At 39.6% G+C, this 20,309-nt stretch overlaps 1 protein-coding gene across 1 annotated transcript; it reads left to right on the top strand.

Moving 5' to 3' along the window:
* The first annotated feature begins 663 nt into the window (after window positions 1-663).
* LOC116310789 (potassium voltage-gated channel subfamily H member 5-like) lies at window positions 664-20,098 on the top strand. The gene is made up of 12 exons (XM_031727703.2): window positions 664-865; window positions 2,241-2,364; window positions 2,636-2,742; window positions 2,869-2,997; window positions 5,177-5,292; window positions 5,392-5,784; window positions 5,903-5,992; window positions 8,019-8,448; window positions 12,675-12,874; window positions 14,675-14,927; window positions 15,130-15,326; window positions 17,970-20,098. Exons 1-12 carry the CDS (start codon window positions 793-795, stop codon window positions 19,026-19,028), a joined length of 3,171 nt encoding a protein of 1,056 aa, XP_031583563.1. The 5' UTR covers window positions 664-792; the 3' UTR covers window positions 19,029-20,098.
* The last annotated feature ends 211 nt before the right edge of the window (window positions 20,099-20,309 follow it).

The raw sequence follows: 20,309 nt of genomic DNA on the forward strand, positions 1-20,309 counted from the left end.
CTGTCAATGATTTGAGCCAATAATTTCAAATTTGGATTAATCACTATTTTATTTGAAAACCTGGAGAATTATTGCTTTTGACTAAAAATAACACAAAAAAGCCTGGTTCCTTGGAAGCAAAATGTAAAGAAATGAAGACTTTTGCACATTACTGTATCGATATAACTGTATTTTCCTCCAGCTTCCTAATAAGCCCATGAAAGGATGACCTGTTTGAATTATACTTGTACAAATTCCTGATATCAGATGTTTCATCATCATGCACGTTTTCTGAGTATTAAAAGGAAAAAAGATAAAACCCCACATTTTAACACGTATTTAAATACAAATACGCATCCAACCCCAGCATTTAAATTAATGCGGAAAGAAATCAGACATTTCAGGCCAGCTCGTGCGTCTGGACGGTGTTATATATAAAGTGGAAAGCTGAGACAATAATACCAGCAATACCCAAGAAAAAGACCTTAAAAATAAAAGGTTATTTTTATCAAGAACTAACAGTTAGTCCAGATTTGGGCCAGTGTAGATTATTGTGGCTACAGTGTAAGCATCGGTGGATATTAATTACAATTGACTCTGTGCCACCCAACCAGCTGGCCACAAATCTGGACCAACGCCATATGATTACAAAGAGGCTTTTATTTTTGAAGCCTCAGTCCGGATACACAGAGCTCCACCGTGGGATCTTGACTCCGGTGGACCAGGCTCCCGCCGGGCAGACAGCAGAGAAGGGTCAGTTAGTACCAGCACGACCACCGAGCAGCACTGAGTCTCTGACCTGAAACCTCCATAATGCATGGGGGCAAGAGAGGGTTAGTGGCTCCGCAGAACACTTTCCTGGAGAATATAGTCCGGCGGTCCAGCGGTGAGTTTGACTCTGCAATGGAAACAGAAATAAGTGATGCTTTCGATTTTATTTCTCAGCCAGGGAACCACACAGCACTGGGATGCTGAAGTATACCGACGTGTGTTATTTTTGTGCCATTTGCTGGGAAGCAGAATCAGCAAACGCTGATTTGTTTTTCTTTTAAGTAGAATTTTTTTTACCTGAAAGTTGACTGACACATTTCTTCTGATATAGAAAACAAAAAACAGCCACATTATCCGAATTATGTGGATAAATAATGAAAAATCTAAATTATAGTTTGCTCCTATGGGAGGCTTTTTAAATTAGCTCTAGAAAAAAATTAGGAAAACACTAATTAATTGTCGTACTTATCAAGTAAGTGTAAAGATTATTCTTTATGTGATGAGTGCAATTTTACACCACCACATATTATGATTATCACAATATGAGGATTTTAAAGCATTTGTTTGAGCATTTGTGAGGTTGTTCCTTATTTATGCGCATTGTTGCAGAAGCTAAAGTTCATAAACGAATGAAATCTAGGCCATCTGCAGCTCCAGATTTGATGCATGGTGTTTGTCCAGTGGTATTTAGGAGTAAAGTTCTGCTAATGTGAGAACATAGTCTCATTTTTACAAGAACTGGATTTGCAGCCAATCCTAAAGGTCTTAATGTTCTTTTCAGGGATGTATAATTTGATTTATGGCACTTTATCTTGTAGCTACAAATACCGCAGAGTAGAGTGCAGTTTTGCTGTATACCTTTTTTATGTTCCAGAAAGGAAATGCATGTCAGCAAAACAGCCAGTAACTATACTGCTGGTGTAAACATTTAAAGTACTATGTGCACAGGAGGCAACCGGACATTATTCTCATGAGACCGAGAGGCTTTTCTTACAAACGCAGATAGAGGGGTGCAACATTGATTCAGTGTCTGTAAACTTTACTCTTCACCTCAGTAATGTGGTGGTTATCTGAAATTCAGTCCCTGTTGTCTGACAGTCTGGCCACAAAAGCCCGCAGAGTGAACAACATGTACAGTAAGTTCAAGTGTGCAATTTAATTTGGAAGAACTTCAGTCACCCTTTTGTCTGAAGACTGCAGACTGCTCTGAAACTGCAGTAAAGTGGAAGAAGTTTTCAGCTCTTCATCAATATTTGATTCGCATTATGAGTGGAACCTAAACAGCTTTTCTTTTCTCCGTCTCATCTGGTAGCCAAATGTGGATGACTTTTGCATCTTGTTTCCATTATATGCGATAGTAAATATAAACTTGCATTATGGTGATTTAATAATGTATGGCGATTTGATAAATAATAAAAGGCATGTGTTTTATTATGTATGTTTTCTTTATCTGTAATTTGGTCTGTAAAATTTCCTGTATTTTGTCTCAGAAACAAGCTTCCTGTTGGGAAATGCACAGATCCTGGAGTGGCCAGTCGTTTACAGCAATGATGGATTCTGCAAGCTGTCTGGATACCACAGAGCAGAGGTGATGCACAAGAGCAGCACATGCAAGTAAGATGCTCTTCAAGCACCCTGTACCTTTCTTTCTGATGCTTGACTGGAAGCTTAAATCCACAATTTTAGTGTGTTTTTTTCTTGTTTTTTTTAATATATTGAATCTCCACTTTTTATTTATCAAAAGGTGAACTAATCTAAATACCTGAAAGTAGTCAAACCAGAAGTATACAAATATATGTATATATATAAACCTTACATTATGGAAACTCATAATCTGTTATTTATGTTTCATTATATTTTCTTCCCTCTCTGACTTATTTTACAGTTTCATGTATGGTGATCTGACTGATAAAAATACGATAGACAAAATCAAACAAACATTTGACAGCTATGAGTCTAATTTCTATGAGGTGCTCCTGTATACAAAGAATAGTAAGTACTGTAAATTAGAATCGCAAGATTTTAACAAAAAATAAAAATAAAATGAATAAATGAATAAAATTTTTAAAAAAGTGATACCTGGTCGTTTACTTTTTGTTTTTTGATTGCTTCCCACAGAAACACCAATATGGCTTTACATGCAGATAGCCCCAATCAGAAATGAAAATGACAAGGTGGTGCTTTTCCTCTGCACCTTCAGAGACATCACCCTGTTCAAACAGCCAATTGACGATGAGTCCACAAGAGGTGAGAGACTTTATGTTACTGCACCAATAATTTCCACCTGATAGTATTCTGTATTTCATTGTATTTCTGGCATTTTCACATTGAAAGGTTTGGAGTTATCACTAAAGGTCCAGCCATTACAATTAAAGACAAAGGAGTGTTATAGATTTTGATTGCACATGAGTGGCTTTGACTTACAAGACATTAGTTTCCTGGTGTGTAACATACAACTGTCCAGGTGTTGTGTGTCCGGGTCAGTGGTCTCTGTGAGTCTATGCAGTGCCATATCCCTGGGGATTAATGGTGCCACAGAGACTTTTTGCATACATCAAGCAGATTTAAATGACTGTGAGGGCACAAGGAGAAGGTAGCTGTATGAATAATCCTGTTTCACAGAGGTAAAAAAGGGTGTGGCAGGTTTCTGAAGATTGAATTTATATACTATTATATTATTATTCATATATTGATAATTAAATATTTGAATCTGCAGTGGTGCAATATGCATTTAAGGAGTGGACCCAAATGCAGTTGCAGGAGACTGACGTTATAACCGTTTATTAGGATTGTTATAAAAAAAAAAAAAAACAGAATTCAAAGTCCATTAATAAAGTCACCAAAAATCTAAAGAAGGGAGCCAGTAGAAATAATAATTAAAAAAACTAACAGGGAGCATTCAAGGGAGATAACAAAGGCAGGACTATTTATACACGTCAGGGTAATCAAAGAAAGTAGAAACAAAAGGGTAACCAGGCACAGCTGAATCAATTCAAGACAACAAGACAAGAGGACAAAAGTAAATCTAGTAACAAGACTTAGGAGACAGTTAACTGCCAAACCATAACAGGAAGTGAGAAGCTATAACTAAACAGGGACACATAGACACAAGAAAGTAGATAAGATAAGATAAGATAAGATAAGATAACCTTTATTAGTCCCACATGTGGGAAATTTGTTTTGTCACAGCAGGAAGTGGACAGTGCCAAAGTTATGAAGCAAAAATTAGAATAAAATAAAATAAGATTAAATACAGTACACAACTGTACAGAATAGAATAAAATAAAATACTATATACAGTAGAATAAAATAGAATAAAATATACAATAAGATAAAAATAGAATACAAATGCTATATACAACTGAGTAAAAATACAACGATGCCAGAAAAGGAGGCACAAATAAAACAAATAGACCATAATATACAGAAACTGTAACAAAGAACTAAAAGACTAAAAATAAGAAACTAAGGAAGTACATGAAAATTCAAAACATAGAGAGAATGTGAAAAGAGACAGATCATAACAATTGCAAAAATGCAGGAAAAAATGTAAAAAAACAACAACAACAACAACATTTTTTGTAGTAAGATAATCCCCAACATCTCTGAGACATAATTGATCAGACATGATGTCACAGCACTAAATGGTGCATTCTGTCAATACCAACATAATGGTGATACTAATCAACAGGTATGAGAGTCTAAACCTGTTGATTTCCATTCATTGGCTAACAAAACACTGTGGAAGAATTACAAAAAGAAAATGAGACCACCCCTCATGCAACTGACTTCAAATTTGGCGCCACACTTGTTTGTGTATGTATCAGGATACCTTCAAAGTTTGACTCTTTGTCAAAACAGATGAAAAAGAGACAAGCACATAGAGATTCTTTGATTTAGTAGGTGCAAGTACACGGGACTTGTTTATTATAAATCTTGTAGAAATAATGTCAGTTGAAATTGGGATCACTTTTATTTTTCCTTCAGTTTCTGTCACTTGTCTTTTCCTTCTGTGCTTCCTCTGGGAGTGGGACAGGTTTTCTTTTGCTGGGTAAAGTTTCCAAGTGTTAAAGTGTTGTGAACATTCCTAATTTCATATAGCAGGAAACAAATGCTCTCTCCTCTTCCTGTTCTGGCTGAGCAGTCGTGCTTGTGGCAGGTAGCAGACAGCAGTGCACAATTAAAGCAAGGCTAGTAGGCAACCAGTCTAAACGCAGATAGTGTTATTATCCAACTGCAAAAATTCAGTTCAAGTCAAAAGATATCTATTGCCCATTTAACAAAGAAAATTAACATAATACTCCCATAAACTTCAGTAAAATGTAAACATGTTAACATTAATTGCTCTTAAATGTTTCTTAATTCTTAAATAATGTCGGATGCCATGTTGTTTTCCTGTGCATTCTGTGTTGCTGTCTGTGGATAGGGTGGACAAAGTTTGCCAGGCTCACACGAGCACTGGCCAACAATCGAAACCTGGTGCAGCAGTTAACACCACTCAATAAGTCGGAGGTCAGCCACAAGCCCTCCAGACTGGCTGAGGTGAGCAAGACCCAGAATTTTCTTTCTAGAATCTGAATCTTTTAAATATGGCTTAGAGGTTCTTGTATCATGACGGCAAATGTTTCCTCTCAATGAAAGGCTCTCCAGCTGGGATCAGACATTCTCCCTCAGTACAAGCAGGAAGCCCCCAAGACCCCTCCACACATCATCCTCCACTACTGCACTTTCAAGACCACTTGGGACTGGATCATCCTCATCCTCACCTTCTACACTGCCATCATGGTACCCTATAATGTTTCCTTCAGGACCAAGCAGAACAACTTGGCCTGGCTGGTTGTGGACAGTGTTGTCGATGTCATCTTTTTGATTGACATTGTGCTCAACTTCCACACCACCTTTGTGGGTCCAGCTGGAGAGGTGATTTCAGATGCCAAGCTCATAAGAATGAATTACCTAAAGACGTGGTTTGTCATCGACCTGCTGTCCTGCCTGCCCTATGATATCATCAACGCCTTTGAAAACGGTGATGATGTGAGTAAACTTTAATAAAGATAATTCTTTTAATGCAGGATTAATTGCTCAGACAATGGTATGTTTTTCCACGTAGACATTAAAATGTTTCTGTTTTACTGTTCTTTTTTTAATGTAGGATATCCTCACACATGCCTCTTCCACGGGTCATCTTCGTGAGTCACATTTCCACAGAAATAGCACACGGACTGAAGACTCCGTTCTACCAGTAAGTAAATTTCTGTATTTCTTTAAATATGCTCTGATAAATATGGTTTGTACCATGCCTCTTGCTCTATGACAGTTTGGATAGGCTCCAGCCCCCCCGCCCCGCGACCTTGAATTGGATAAGCGGAAGAAATTGGATGGATGAATGGATGGAAATCAGGTCATATTATTGATCTCTTATGGTGACAAAACCACACTGAATAATCACATTGCAGAGTCTTTGGGCTCTTTGTTTTGAGTTTTTCACCCAGAACATTAGTATTGTCAACAATGATATCTACAAAATTCAGTGTTTACCGTGACCTAACAGCAAGAAGGTCCTGGGTTTGAATCCAGGAGGAGGCTGGGGCTTCCTCCCACTATCCAAAGACATGCATGGGTTAGGTTTATTGATGATTCTAAAATGGTCTTAGGTGTAAAAGCGAGTGACCAACCACACACAACCAGTAAGGGAGTACTAATTTTTCCCTTCACCAACAGTGGTTCCCATATGGTTGTTGATCAGTATCTACGCTTGTGTTACTGTGGCATTTTTCACTTGATCCCACATCATCACCATGACTGTCACATGTTCAAAATGGTGGACAAGTTAACGTCACGTGGTTATTGGTCACCTAACTGCAAAACCTGCATATGGCCCTTATTTTTTATACCTACCCCTTACTCATCACATTAAAGTTTTTAAAAAACAAGGTTGTGTCAGCTAAAATGGTAAACTCAAGGCTTCAAAACATCAGTCCACTAACCGGTAGGTGATATCACAATGACTTCATTCATTCATCTTATATACATGATCTGCATTTACATTAGGAGCGAGCCAAAATAAGACAATTTTCTTAAATGCTAATTTAAATAACTGTATGTAATTGTAACTGTATTCAACTGTATGTAAATATTTTATTTTACAATATCAGTGTTGTAATAATATGTAAAAGCGGCCAAAAAGAAATCATGTAGGGCAGGTTTAGAAAACTTTGACTCCCGAGAACAAAACCAAGCTGTAACAGGAGTTTTCAAATTTTAACAATTTTAAAAATATCCCCTCTTTAAGGAGATATACATGGTCTTTTTTGTACATGGACAAATGTAACATCTCCATGTACAACAAAATGTAACAACTCCAGTCACACTCCGTTCATTCAACTCAAAAATGTTAAATTCCACTGGCATCCCACAGGGATCTGTCCTGGAGCCTCTTTTATTCTCTATTTATTTATCATATTTCTACTTCCTCTTGGTCATGTCTTCCATAGATTTAATATCAGTTTCCAATGTTATGCTGATGACACCCAGCTCCGCCTGTTCACCAAATGTCCCACCACTTTTCATACCACCACTTTAGAGATATGTTTACCTCCAGGGAATCAAATCCTGGTTTTCCTGTAAACTTTGTCAAATCGAAAAGTGATAAAACCAAGGTTCTCCTCACTGACACCAATCCACTTTGTGTAAATGTAAGTGTTTCCCTCCCTATTGACAACTCTTCTGAGGTCTTTTCTCTTCCTGGTGCTCGGATCATTACCAGAACTCCCTCTGTTAGTCACATTATAAAGGTCCATCAGCAGCTTCTTTGCCTTCCGGTTAAATATCATATTGATATCAACATTCGACTCGTCACTTTTGAAGCCTGCAGTACCGCTCTAAACATCTGCACATCAACACACCCATTCGCACTCTTCTTCCTTCCATCTCACTGTCCCTTCCCCTAAACTAAATACAATGTGAGCTTTCAGATGCTCTGCCCCTAAACTCTGCAGTTCCCTCTCAAAGCGCACCTCTTTAAATCCACCAGTCACATGAACCCTCTGTTCTTAATGATTTTACACATTCTAAACTTGTTTTATTGACTTGACAGATATTTTCTTCTCTTAAGGTGATATCATTTTAATCATGAAATGAAAACCGGTGTAAAATTTTAACATAAGATAAGATATCTAATGCAGCTTTCATCTGATGTACAATGTATTTGCCACTGTCTTAAGCAGTTCCAAAAAGTAGCTTAGATATATCACTTTCTTTCTCTGTAGGGTCTCAGCAGCCTCTTCAGTTCCCTTAAAGTCATCCGCCTACTCCGTCTGGGCCGCGTAGCCCGAAAACTGGACCACTACCTGGAGTATGGAGCTGCGGTCCTGGTCCTGCTGGTGTGTGTCTTCGGCCTGGTGGCTCACTGGCTTGCCTGCATTTGGTACAGCATTGGGGACCACGAGGTCATCGATGAGACCACCAACACCATTAAGACAGACAGCTGGCTCTACCAGTTGGCACTGAGTATTGGAACTCCTTACCGCTACAACACTAGCGGTAATGGCCGATGGGAAGGAGGTCCTAACAAAGACACGCTGTACATTTCTTCTCTCTACTTCACCATGACTAGCCTGACCACCATTGGATTTGGTAACATTGCTCCAACAACAGATGGCGAGAAGATTTTCTCCGTGGCTATGATGATGGTGGGCTGTGAGTACTCAGTCACCACACACTGTATTTCCAACATGCATCACATTTAACAGTTTCTCCAAAGGTTTCACAAAACCTTTGAAAATGGCACAGGAAACATTTAACTAGCAGCCAAAATGTGATAAAGTGATACAGCCATATAATGGAACAATCCATGAGTTTTAAACTGCACTTGGAGCTGGGAAAGGATGTTTTAACCATATTCAGTAGCATCACTTGTGGGTGAAGTTAACCAGAACAACAGCTCTGTAACAACAAAAACAGCCCTGTCTCCCCATCACTCCACACTAAACAAAGCATACATACTTTGATGTCATTCGTGCATTCATCCATTCATAATATGCTAGTTGAACCTTGCAGGAGATGAAACAGTCTGGTTCCACTTACTTGCACGGTAGTCAAGATAACGTGCTCCCCACAGTCCTGCTGGCTATCTACCAGCTGCCAGTAAAGCAACATATGGTATGTATGTTCTAAAACATGAGGAGGATCTCTGCAGGATATTAAGTCCCAGCACTCTATGATCAATACATGGCTGCTTTTACACATAGTTAACATAGTATACAGCATTATTAATGTATTTAGAGATGACTTTGCTTAGACACTAATATATTTATGTACCCACTATTGAAAAATTTCATGGCAGAGTTGACTTTGCCGTCTCTTTTTAACATTTTCAACAAAGTGAAAGTGAAACATTGCAAATCAGTTGAATTTCTTGTTTTCACAAAATATTTTTGAACCATTTACCTTTATTTATTGAAACTTCCTTTATTATGTTGCATGATAACCTTTTAATGTGTCCTCAGTGGACACTATTAAGGAATACCTTGCTAGGACTGAGTTGGGCCCCTGTTTTCCTTCAGAACTGCTTTAATTTTTCAAGGAATAGATTCAACAAAGCGCTGGAAACATTCCTCTGAGATTTTGGTCCATACTGACGTGATAGCATCATACAGTTGCTGCAGATTTGACAGCTGAACATCCCATTACACCACATAACAAAGGTGCTCTAGTGGATTGAGATATGGTGACTGAGAGTACAGTGAACCTATTGTCATGTTCAAGAAATCAGTTTGAGATGATTTGAGCTTTGTGACAGGATGTGTTATCCTACTGGAAGCAGCCATCAGAAGATGGGTGCACTGTGTTCCTAAAGGGATGGACATGGTCAGCAACAATACTCATGTAGACTGAGCGGCTCAAAGTGTGCCCAGAAAATTTTCATTTTCACCCAGAGAACTGTCAGTCATTGGATATTTTCTCTTTTTCAGACCATTCTCTGTAAACTCTAGAGATGTTTGAACGGGAAAATCCCACTATATCTGCAGTTTCTGGAAAACTCAGACCAGCTCGTCTGGCACCAATAACTACACCACATTCACTTAAATCGCCTCTCTTCCCCATCCTGATGCTCGGTTTGAACTTCAGCACGTCAAATTGACCATGACTACATGCCTAAATGCGCTGAGCTGCTGTCATGTGATTGGCTGGTGTGTGTATCAGCATCACAGAAACATCAACAAGACGTCCATTTAAAACATATTAAAAAACATTTTCAGTAGAAAATCTCTTCCTAAAGGCCTGGAAGCATGCTCTGAATCAGGGATGTCAATAGGTTGTCTATCTGTACCTGCCACCCTAATTGACCAAACTGACAGTTAATTATTATTTAAAATCACATTTCGATAATGACAGAATTCAATATTAAGAAAGTGAAGTAAGTATTTATTCCTTATAGAGCTAAATGATCCACAGACAACATTTTCCTCTCTTCATTCTGGTCATGGTTTCACGTTTAGCTGCAGCTTCGGTGCTTGAACCACTCTGAGTTTTGGCTTTGTCAATAATCAAAAGTGACATGTTCAGCGCCCATCACAGCCTGCTCTGTGAATGTCTGTCTGAGGGCTGGTCGTCACATCAGAAAAGTATTGCATGTTAATTCAGTCAGTCGTTTTTTCAATGTAGGGAATAAATATCATTCCATTCTTCTGTATTTCTCATGGTCAGCAGAAACTTCATGAAGAAAGTCAAAGTTAAAGACTTAATTTATTCCCGAATTACCTTTAAAATTTTCAGCAAATACAGATATTTTTTTCTTTACATTCTCTGTGTTGCGTGACTTTCAGTATTTAATGGGACACGACTGTCAAATTGATGAGGATGAAGCTTATAGAGAGTCTTGTGTAACATGAACTTAGAAACGATGCATTATGTTATATAAGTCTACGTATAAGTCACGCCATATTCCTTAGCTAACTTCAAAACTATCTAGAACTTAGTACTGTAACTACATTAATGGCTCCTAAGTTATATCTTTGGTGTCTTAGTAATCTTTTGTGGTTCCAATTCCCCAAAATAGAAAGGCTTATTTTTACTCCAGCCTGTTTGCAGCTTTCATCACACACTGCACACAGAGTAATAGCTTCACCTTTAATCTCAGTGCCTCTGCAGTACCTTGGTCATCACTCACCTTTGTGCACTAACCTTTGGCCCATCCCTCTAAAACAGCATGTATAGGGATGCAATAAAACCAGTGAGAACACAGAAAGTGACAGCCACGCTTCAAGCTTCGTACAGTCAAAAGTAAACACCCATTATTCTGATGGCGCCTGGATCACGATGATCATTCAGTCACACTGCCGTGTCGGCTTCAATTATGGGGCATAAATCTCCTGCTATAGATACGGTAATTATTTGAGTGGAGAAGGAATCGAAGAGAGGGCCAGTTTGCCTGCAGGCTCGGGTGTAGTAAGTGGACAATGAGCCATCACGTTAGATATGTATCCTAACCTCTGTGATCCTGCTGTGGTGACCGGAGATGAAGCTTTCCCGTTGAGTGGATAAAACCTCACAATAAGAGATGCTGAGTGACTCTTTGAGGTCACTGCAGCACGGCACTCCTACCCAGGAACTGTGGATTAGAAATTATATCATAAAGAGTTAGCCCATCCCTCATTGTGTATATCAGGCTATGTATGCATGAAAACTGCACTGTCAGCGGTGCTGTTCTGTGTATATTTACTTTTCAGTAAATTACAAAACAAAACAAACAAAATTATTAAAAATAAATAAATAAAATTCACTAAAGAGTTTATCCAAAATGTAAAATACAAATAGTACTATATTATTGTAGAACCAATATATAATGATTATATGCTTGTAGTGCTTTTACAGCATCATGTCAGATGGACATCCACATTGTTTTTAAGGTTTTCGTTTTTCTATCACTGTAAAATCTTTGAAATCTTAAAATTACTTTCATTTGTGCACCATCGATTATGTAATTACAGCATCATTGATCAAGTGTCAGTCATGTATAAATCAGGGGATTGTAATAAAGAGTGGCAAGCAAAGGTTTGAGCAATCATAATCAAATGGCATAATTTGGTGATTATCAAAAGAAAAAGAAAAAAGAAGAGTCTTTAATGAGACTTCATATGACTGCAGATGAGCTCTAACAAGATTTCCCTCAGAGTGGCCTGGAGGAGCAACTGTTCTGCATGAACAGGGTCTACAGGTTAACTCCTCATCAGGTGGAAACCTTACCTTTGACCTTATGATAAGTCACAAAAGTCCCCAAAGGTCTAGAAAGGCAAGTAGATGAGCTGGTTTGTCCCTAGAATGTCATTTGGAGGGAAAAAGTCTTCACGTGGTTGTGTGGAAGCCGGTAGCGTGGAAAACACTTAAACAGTTAAAGGACAGTTAAATATCAGCATGTTCCGTTTTTTTCCCGTCATAAACTAGTAACCTCTCCAAGGTGTACCTGAAATTTTGCTCTATAACAGCTGGGACACTAACCCTTAATTGGACAAGTGGAAAAAATTAAGGGAATAAAGTTTTGGATTAGATCTTAATTAATTATTTAATCTTTAATCCAAATATAATTTTTATACTCCATTAATCACACATATATTCCACTTAAGCGTTTTGTCATAGGCAGTTTCCTCAACAATATTTAACTCTAAATTTGAGGTATGAAAGTTGGATACTGTGATCCCATAAATATGATTATTTGTTATCTAAAAGTGTTTATCTCTCGCAGGAGAGATTATTTCTCTCGGCTAGCTTGAGAATGACTTGTCCCCCCCAGATGAGCTGGAAGAGGTAGTCATGTTCAGGGAAGTCCCGGATAAGCGGAAGAAGACGGATGAATGAAAACGTTTCATGTCAAATTAGATTTGAATAAATAAGATGAACTCTTGCTCTTCCGTCTTTTCTTTTAGCGCTGCTATATGCCACAATCTTTGGAAACGTCACCACCATCTTTCAGCAGATGTACACCAACACAAATCGCTACCACGAGATGCTCAACAATGTGCGTGACTTCCTTAAGCTTTACCAGGTTCCCAAAGGTCTGAGCGAGAGGGTCATGGACTTCATCGTCTCCACCTGGGCCATGTCGAAGGGCATTGACACAGACAAGGTACAAATCTGTGCAAAAAGTTTCAGGTATTAAAAAATGTGGGGGTGCTTTCAAAAAACAATGTCATAATATGTTTTTATTTATCAAACTGATGTGCAATTACTTGTCAGATACATACCAATGCAGTTTTCCAGCATACTTGTCAGATTATTCAAAGCATGTTGGAGATCTTAGCATAGTCCCATGAAGTTAGGCTCCTCAGCTATTTCTGTTTGTCCCTTCAATGCCAGACTGACACTACAATGTGGAGATCTCAGCTCTGTGAAGCCCTAATCATCTGCTGCAGGACACCTTGTTGCATTTTGCATGAAATAATTCTTAATATCACTGGCTGTATGTTTGGGGTCATTGTCATTTTGGAACCAGTTAGATGGCTCCTTGCTGAAACTGTAAGATGGACATTAATCGTAAGATCTTAAAAACCTAGCATCTCTGTTATTGTAGGGTTATCAAACCATTCTGATTATATAGAGGTCTGTAAGGTAAAGAAATAAGTCAATCAGTCACAGAACCTTCAAAATGTAAGACATTACATGCCTCAAAGGTCAAACAGACGTACATCCATTGCATATTTGGCTATGTTGTAAGCCAGAGTGGTAGCAAATTGTTACTTTAGTTTTTAGATTGTTAATTGCCTCCATAATAATCACTAGTTCTTTTTAAAAAGTAAGGTTTTTAAAGTGTTTACAGTGTTATATGAGCTGGTCAATATCATGGCTATAATTGGCTTGGTGGGGTAAACTCGTTGTATGGTAGCAAAATCTGCCCACCACCACCATTTGTTGTGACCTTTAAATTTATATTATATCAATGCCAGCATCACATTATTGTGACATCCCTACGTGGGACTACTTCTTGGTGACTTTCTAGACTGTTTGCTGGTTGTGAGCTGAGTTCAGTGCAAAGTATTTCTGGTTTTTGAAGTGCTCTGGTTTTGTTACAGTCTGACAACTTAATGCTAGCTGGTTGCAACTGATTCCACTCTTTATGACAAGCTAAACTAACTGGTTCTGACTTCATAGTTGTCATACCACCATAAGAGAAAACAAGTTGGCCTGCTCCATTAAAAATGACTCTTCTCTGCTGGAATTTCAGCTCTCCTAATGCCACTAAACCTGCAACCACCCCAGTGTGGTATGTTCACGGGGGGGTTGCAGTGTGTAGGTGTGTGTTTAACCCCTGTATTTGTTAGTTATTTCTTGTTGCTTACACTACTCATTTGGTTACACTGTCTTGCATTCAGTTTTATTTCCGTTGCGTCATTGCCCTTATTGATTTCACCTGTGGCTTGTTACCCTCCCATGTCCATTTCCCTGATTACCCCTTTGTGTATATATAGTGCTGTCTTCCCCTCATTTCTTGTTTTAGCATCTGCGTATCTGTCCCATGTGCTTTCTCTCATGTGCCTATAGACATAGTTTGGTTTTACATTTTGGAATTTATCTTTTGGATTTCTTGTTTTCATTTATGGGCTTTTGCAACAACCTAATCAAAGTGCATGCCCTTGGTTAAATCTTGCCTGCCTCCCATATCTGCCTTTTAGGTCCTGAACTTCTACACTCCATGCAGTCAGTAACAACATTACCATTGTTGTTCTCATGAAGTAAATCAGATCACATGGTCCAACATCTGGAGTTTAAAGATTATTTAAAGAAGCAGCTTTCATGTCTCTGCAGTTCTATTTTTAAAACGTTTAGTAATACATCTGCTAAATGAGCAGCGGAAATGTGCTACATATTTAATGTCCTCCAGTGATGATGCATTAAGTGTTTGCTGCACAAATCTCACCATCCCTTTCAGGTTCTCTCCATCTGTCCTAAAGACATGCGTGCAGACATCTGCGTCCACCTCAACAGACAGGTGTTCAATGACCATCCAGCTTTTCGCCTGGCAAGTGACGGCTGTTTGCGCTCTCTCGCCGTGGAGTTTCAGACCACACACTGCGCACCTGGAGACCTCATCTTCCACATCGGGGAGAGCGTTGATACGCTCTGTTTTGTAGTCTCGGGTTCACTCGAAGTCATCCAAGATGACGAGGTCATCGCAATACTAGGTAATCCGGGGCAATATTGTGAAATAGACCAAGCCAAGTTTTACCTGCTGCTCTCAGTTGAAGTTAGAGCAAAGTTTGTTTCAGTGCAGAGTTTTCTGATGTCCTTTTTATGCTTTACAACCTATATGTGTTCGACTTTATCCAATTTTATTTATATTTATCTGAGCCAACAGATGTTTATATGATATCTGGCCCTGTTCAGGTAAAGGTGACGTGTTTGGAGATGCATTCTGGAAAGAGACCACGTTGGCTCGAGCCTGTGCGAATGTGCGCGCTCTGACGTACTGCGATCTGCACGTCATCCGGAGAGAGGCTCTGATGCGGGTGCTGGAGTTTTACACCGCATTCGCCAACTCTTTCTCCCGCAACCTCATCCTCACCTGTAACCTGCGAAAACGGGTAAAACTTTCACTGTTCTGTCTTTTAGTAAAGGGTGTTAGCGTCAGCTTAAAGCAAGGGATTGCTGATTGCGTTTTGTTGTCATAGGCAAAAGGGATAACAGGGTGCACAGCTCCCACCCAGCTGGACTTCAACATTGTACATTACACTACTAAAATTACCAAAGTGTAACGGACTGCAAGTGAATCACTCTTTACAATCCACAACAAATGCAATGCAACCAAACCTGCTTCTTTACAACATAAACTCTCCATCTACAAACTCCTACATAATCAAGAGCTGAGCAACCAAACCTGGTACACAGGAACATCTCTAACCATAACTTTTCACCAACTGACAGTATGAATAAAAAAAACTTTTTCTTATTTTGTTTGGATTGCAAAGCATTTTGCAACAACGTCTTGCCGCACCTATGCTAAACACACATATCTATATGTGTATCAAGTACATAAATGATCGAAATTTAAATTTAAAATAAAAGGACAAATAGAGAAAGAAAAGGTTTGCCAGCAGTAAATCACAGACAAAAATTAGAATCAAATCCCTTCTTTGCAGATGAGACTTCATTCATACAACATGTGCTGTGGCCTTGAGCTGGGCAGCATGGAATACCTGAGTGCGATGCAGAGTTGTATGCAGTTTTCCATATATATATATATATATATATATATATATATATATATATATACATATCACATTGTCTTTGTATCGACCACTCAGAAAGCCTTTTTATCAAATTACAAACTGAGAGTGAACAGCTCAAATGTGAAGAGGATAAATGTAAATAAATCTGCACATGCACACTGTCTCCATCCAGGTTTCCCCTATCTGTAAAAAGGACAGTGACAAAAAATTAGTGCAAAGCTATTTCGAACAATTAGCCGGTCCAAACTAAGGCTCTAATATTTCATAAAGGTTCTCCTGGCTACACATATTGATTCCACTACAGCACTGAGATGCTTTGCTTTCCAGCCACAAGAGTAGGTTTCTTATACATTCTGCTGTAATACTATCTTTTAAGTTCTTAATGGATGTTCATATCGCATCAAGTCATGCCAGTGCGCGTAGTCTGTGTTCTTTGTTCAGGACTGGGATGTATGAAATACTTCTGCTGATGTAGGTTTAAAAAAGTTGTTCTCAAACAAAAAACAAAAAAAAATTTGAAGGAATTAAACAGACTCATGAGTCAAATCACAGCTGCATGTTAAGAGATTCATGGCAGGTATTTGAACTTTGCAAAAGTCTCAAGCCCTCTTCATTTCTTTATATTTTGTTAGGAAAATCGGAAATAGGTGCAGTGGTTTATTGAAGCCTGTGCAAACATACATGGACAGTATACAGTATATGAGGCAAAAACAGAGTGTGTACAATTCTAATGAGCTTTAAGATCAGTATGTGGTGTGACCACCTTTATTCTTCAACACGGCCTCTCTTAGACAAGCTTTCTTGTTATTAAGTAGTCTTCAGTCTCGAGGCTTCTTGAAGGAAATTCAAAGCTCTTCTTTGGATTTTGGCTGCCTTTTGTTCAGTTTTCTATCAAAATGATCCCACACTGCTTCAGTAATGTTGAAGTGCGGGCTCTGGGGAGACCAATCCATTCTGATAGTGTTTGATTGTGTGTTTTGTCTATCCAGGTATGTTTTTACTGCATTGGCAGTGTGTTTGGGACATTTGCCACTGACTTTTAGCACAGTTCTTGTGTAATTTGGCATACCTCAGCCTGTCTTACTTCCTTAAGAGTGGCTCCTTGACAAACACTCTTCCACTGAGGCCATTTCTGAGGAGGCTTCAGGTCCTTCATCTCTCAGGTCCTGTGTCAGGTCTTAACATGAATGATTCATAGGACATTGTAAAGTGGCTTAACATCCTGTTACTGGACTGGAAATGAGTAAACAAGCAGCCAAGCCTGGAGAGACACTGCTCAAGACCACTTTAAAAAATAACAATAAGACAGTCTGACTTATTTAAAGCAAAATATAAAGAAATAAGCAGTGACTTAAGACTTGTTTGCATGTTTAATAACATAGGTCCTAGGCATTTTGTAGATTACTTATGGGCAGCTGAGTAGCTGTCTTCTACATTGGTTTTCTATCTATTTCTAATCATCTAAACTAGTCAGTTTCAGATTAATCTGAAAACAATATTAAACAAGTGGATACTAACTACTGAACTATTAATACAAGCTCACACTCAGTCGAAATGACAGAGTGGGAGCTTTGTACACAGTGGGCTTTAACCTGGGATTCATGGGGGTAAGTGTTTCACAGATTAACTTCTCAGGTACGCCAGCACTGAAAATTTCTACCAGAGTGGTATCGGAAGGCAGTGAGACGCTTGGAGTTTATTGACGTTTCTTTTCTTTGTCTTCAGAGGGAATTCAGGAAAGACTCAGAGCCTAAATTGTCCTCCATTATTGACTTGTTGCTCCATTATCAGTTTCCCTTGTGCATTGCTGCTTTCAGCTCATAAATATTTCAGCATTCAGAACAGCTGCAGGCAGCTGTCCTTGCTTTGAAGCTGCATTATACGGACATTGCACAACTTGCTTCGTTCAGGTCGAGCACTAGAGCATGCACACTGTAAGTTACAATTTACAGTGTGTCCTGTATCAGTGTCCTCATGCACGCACTCTCCCTCTTGCAGGTCATCTTCAGGAAGATTGCCGATGTGAAGAGGGAGCAGGAGCATCAGAGTGACGTGACTCTGTCCATTCCCGAAGACCACCCGGTTCGCAAGCTGTTCCAGAAGTTCAGACAGCACAGAGACGCTCAAACAGGAGAGTCCAACACTTACTTAGATCACAACTGCGTGCAGGTGGAGATGCAGCAGCACCCCCAGCACCACACTGACTCAAACTCTTACACTCAGCCCAGTCACTCAGTATCTCCTCAGCAGCGGCAGGACAACACCTCAGCAGGAGGGGGGAACAATTGCAACATGCCCGAAAAGTCAGAGCAAAGGAGCACAATGGAGGCGGTGGGGTCTGTATCAAAGCCTTGTCCAGAGAGCCGGTTTGGTCAGAGCAGTGGTGCAGGTGGAGAGGGTAACGCAGGGAGCGGCAGAGGTGTGAGAGGCTGGGCAAAGTTTAGAAACGCCACATCTGCTGAGCCAGCACGTCCTCCTGTCGGGCAGGAGAAGCAGACGCAGAAAGCAGACGAGTGGCCGAAAGGATCGCAGTCCTCAGAACAGATTGCAGCCCCCAAAAAGAACCACGAATCAGGGGGAGGTGGAGAGGGCAGCAACAGCGCAGGTGAGGAAACAAGCGCCCTGCACAAAACTGACTCCTGCGACAGTGGTATCACAAAGAGCGATCCACGCATCGACCGAGCAGGAGATTCAAGAAGCTCCTTCGAGCGAAGCCCGATGGAAAGGAGCCCCATGGAGAGAAATCCATTTGAGCACAGCCTCGGGGTTTACGCCGAGGTCTCCCTCAGACACTCATTCGTGCAGCCGCTGTCTGAACAAGCGCTACTTCAAGCGACGCTCCACGCGGCCAAGCTGGAGCTGAAAGCAGACATTCAGATACTGAGCGGGCGACTGTCGCTGCTCGAGGCTCAGGTGAGCGAGATCCTCAGGCTGCTGTCGGTAAAAAGAAGACTCTCACTGCCGCCAGCGTCCTCTCCAAAAGCAAGACGGAAAAGTCAAGACTCGGTCACCGCCTCCAGGCCGGCTTCACCCAAAACAGACGACGAGGATCTTTAAATTTTCTCACTTAACAAAAAAATAAAGGATTAGATAAGCATTGTGCATGTCCTGCTGGACTACAAGTTTTAATACTTGATTGCATGAAATGTTACCTTAGCACCACAAGAATCCAGGGATTTATCTTATACTGTAGCTTTTAACTTATGAGACACTTGTGTGTGAGAGGAAGCAGGGACAAGTAATGAACAAAAAGCACAAAAAGGAAATGATGCTTGATGAGGTGCTTGGCGAAACATGCAAGTCTGATGAAAATAAGATGGAGTGGTCCTTTACGTTTCTGGAAGTCAGTTTACTGTTTTGATGGGGTTTTTTTGTTTTTTGGGAGAAAACCTTGAAGTTCACATTTCTATTTTGTGGACAAGCTGAAGCTCAGTGAGCATTTCCACATGCACAGTGTATTATAGATACACAGCTTTATCTTATTTAGGAGGGAAATCCAGAGTTTTTGTTGCTCATCCTCAGTGGAGCGACTACCTTCAGAGTTAATTATCAGGTAATTAAATGTGCCTTACAATTCCAAAGCCTCACTGCGAGCTGTTTTGATGAAATCTAATGTTATATATACATATATATCTATATGCATTGTCTTATTTAAAAACTCATTTCCCGTGCATGTAAAAATAAAGGACAGCAATGCAATAATGCCACTTTTACATTTTTGTTAAAGGTTTCTTTTCCTTCAGGATGCGAACACGTCATCAGGTTATTGCAGCAGACTCATTGTGCATTTTTCTTCATGTAGCTTTGCATCTTGCTCAGGTATCTTTGTTCTCAGACTGAATTTGAACTATTTCTATTTATTAGCCATTTTGTAAGATAAATGGTACTGCATATCCTGTTTTAATCATTTAAATGATGGTTCACTATGCATATCTAAAGGGAAAGTGCACTAAACTCAGTTTGTTCATATTTTTTGGTGGTTTATGAAACCACTGGGGAAATTCTGTGTGAACTGTAAAGGTCCAAGCATGTGACTGTTAAGTATGTCTGTTCTATGTTACGTTCAGAGACGACCTTGCATGCATCCGAGGGAGCCTGTCAACTGTGAAATGAGTAATGAAAAGTAATGCCTGCTCACCATCTGTTGTTTAGTTTCTTCTCTTATGTAACACAAAAGTCTGCCTTTAAATTGGAAAGTGCAACACGCAAGCGGGTTTCATGTCACACATGTTTTGTTTCATCCAGGTGAGTCACAGGAGGATAACGATTACAGTGGATTTACACTTGACTTTCTCCTTTAAATATGATTTTTATTTAGCAGTTGACAAACAAAGCAGC

This window comes from Oreochromis aureus, linkage group 15, assembly GCF_013358895.1.
Source record: "Oreochromis aureus strain Israel breed Guangdong linkage group 15, ZZ_aureus, whole genome shotgun sequence".
NCBI classification, from domain to species: Eukaryota; Metazoa; Chordata; class Actinopteri; order Cichliformes; family Cichlidae; genus Oreochromis; species Oreochromis aureus.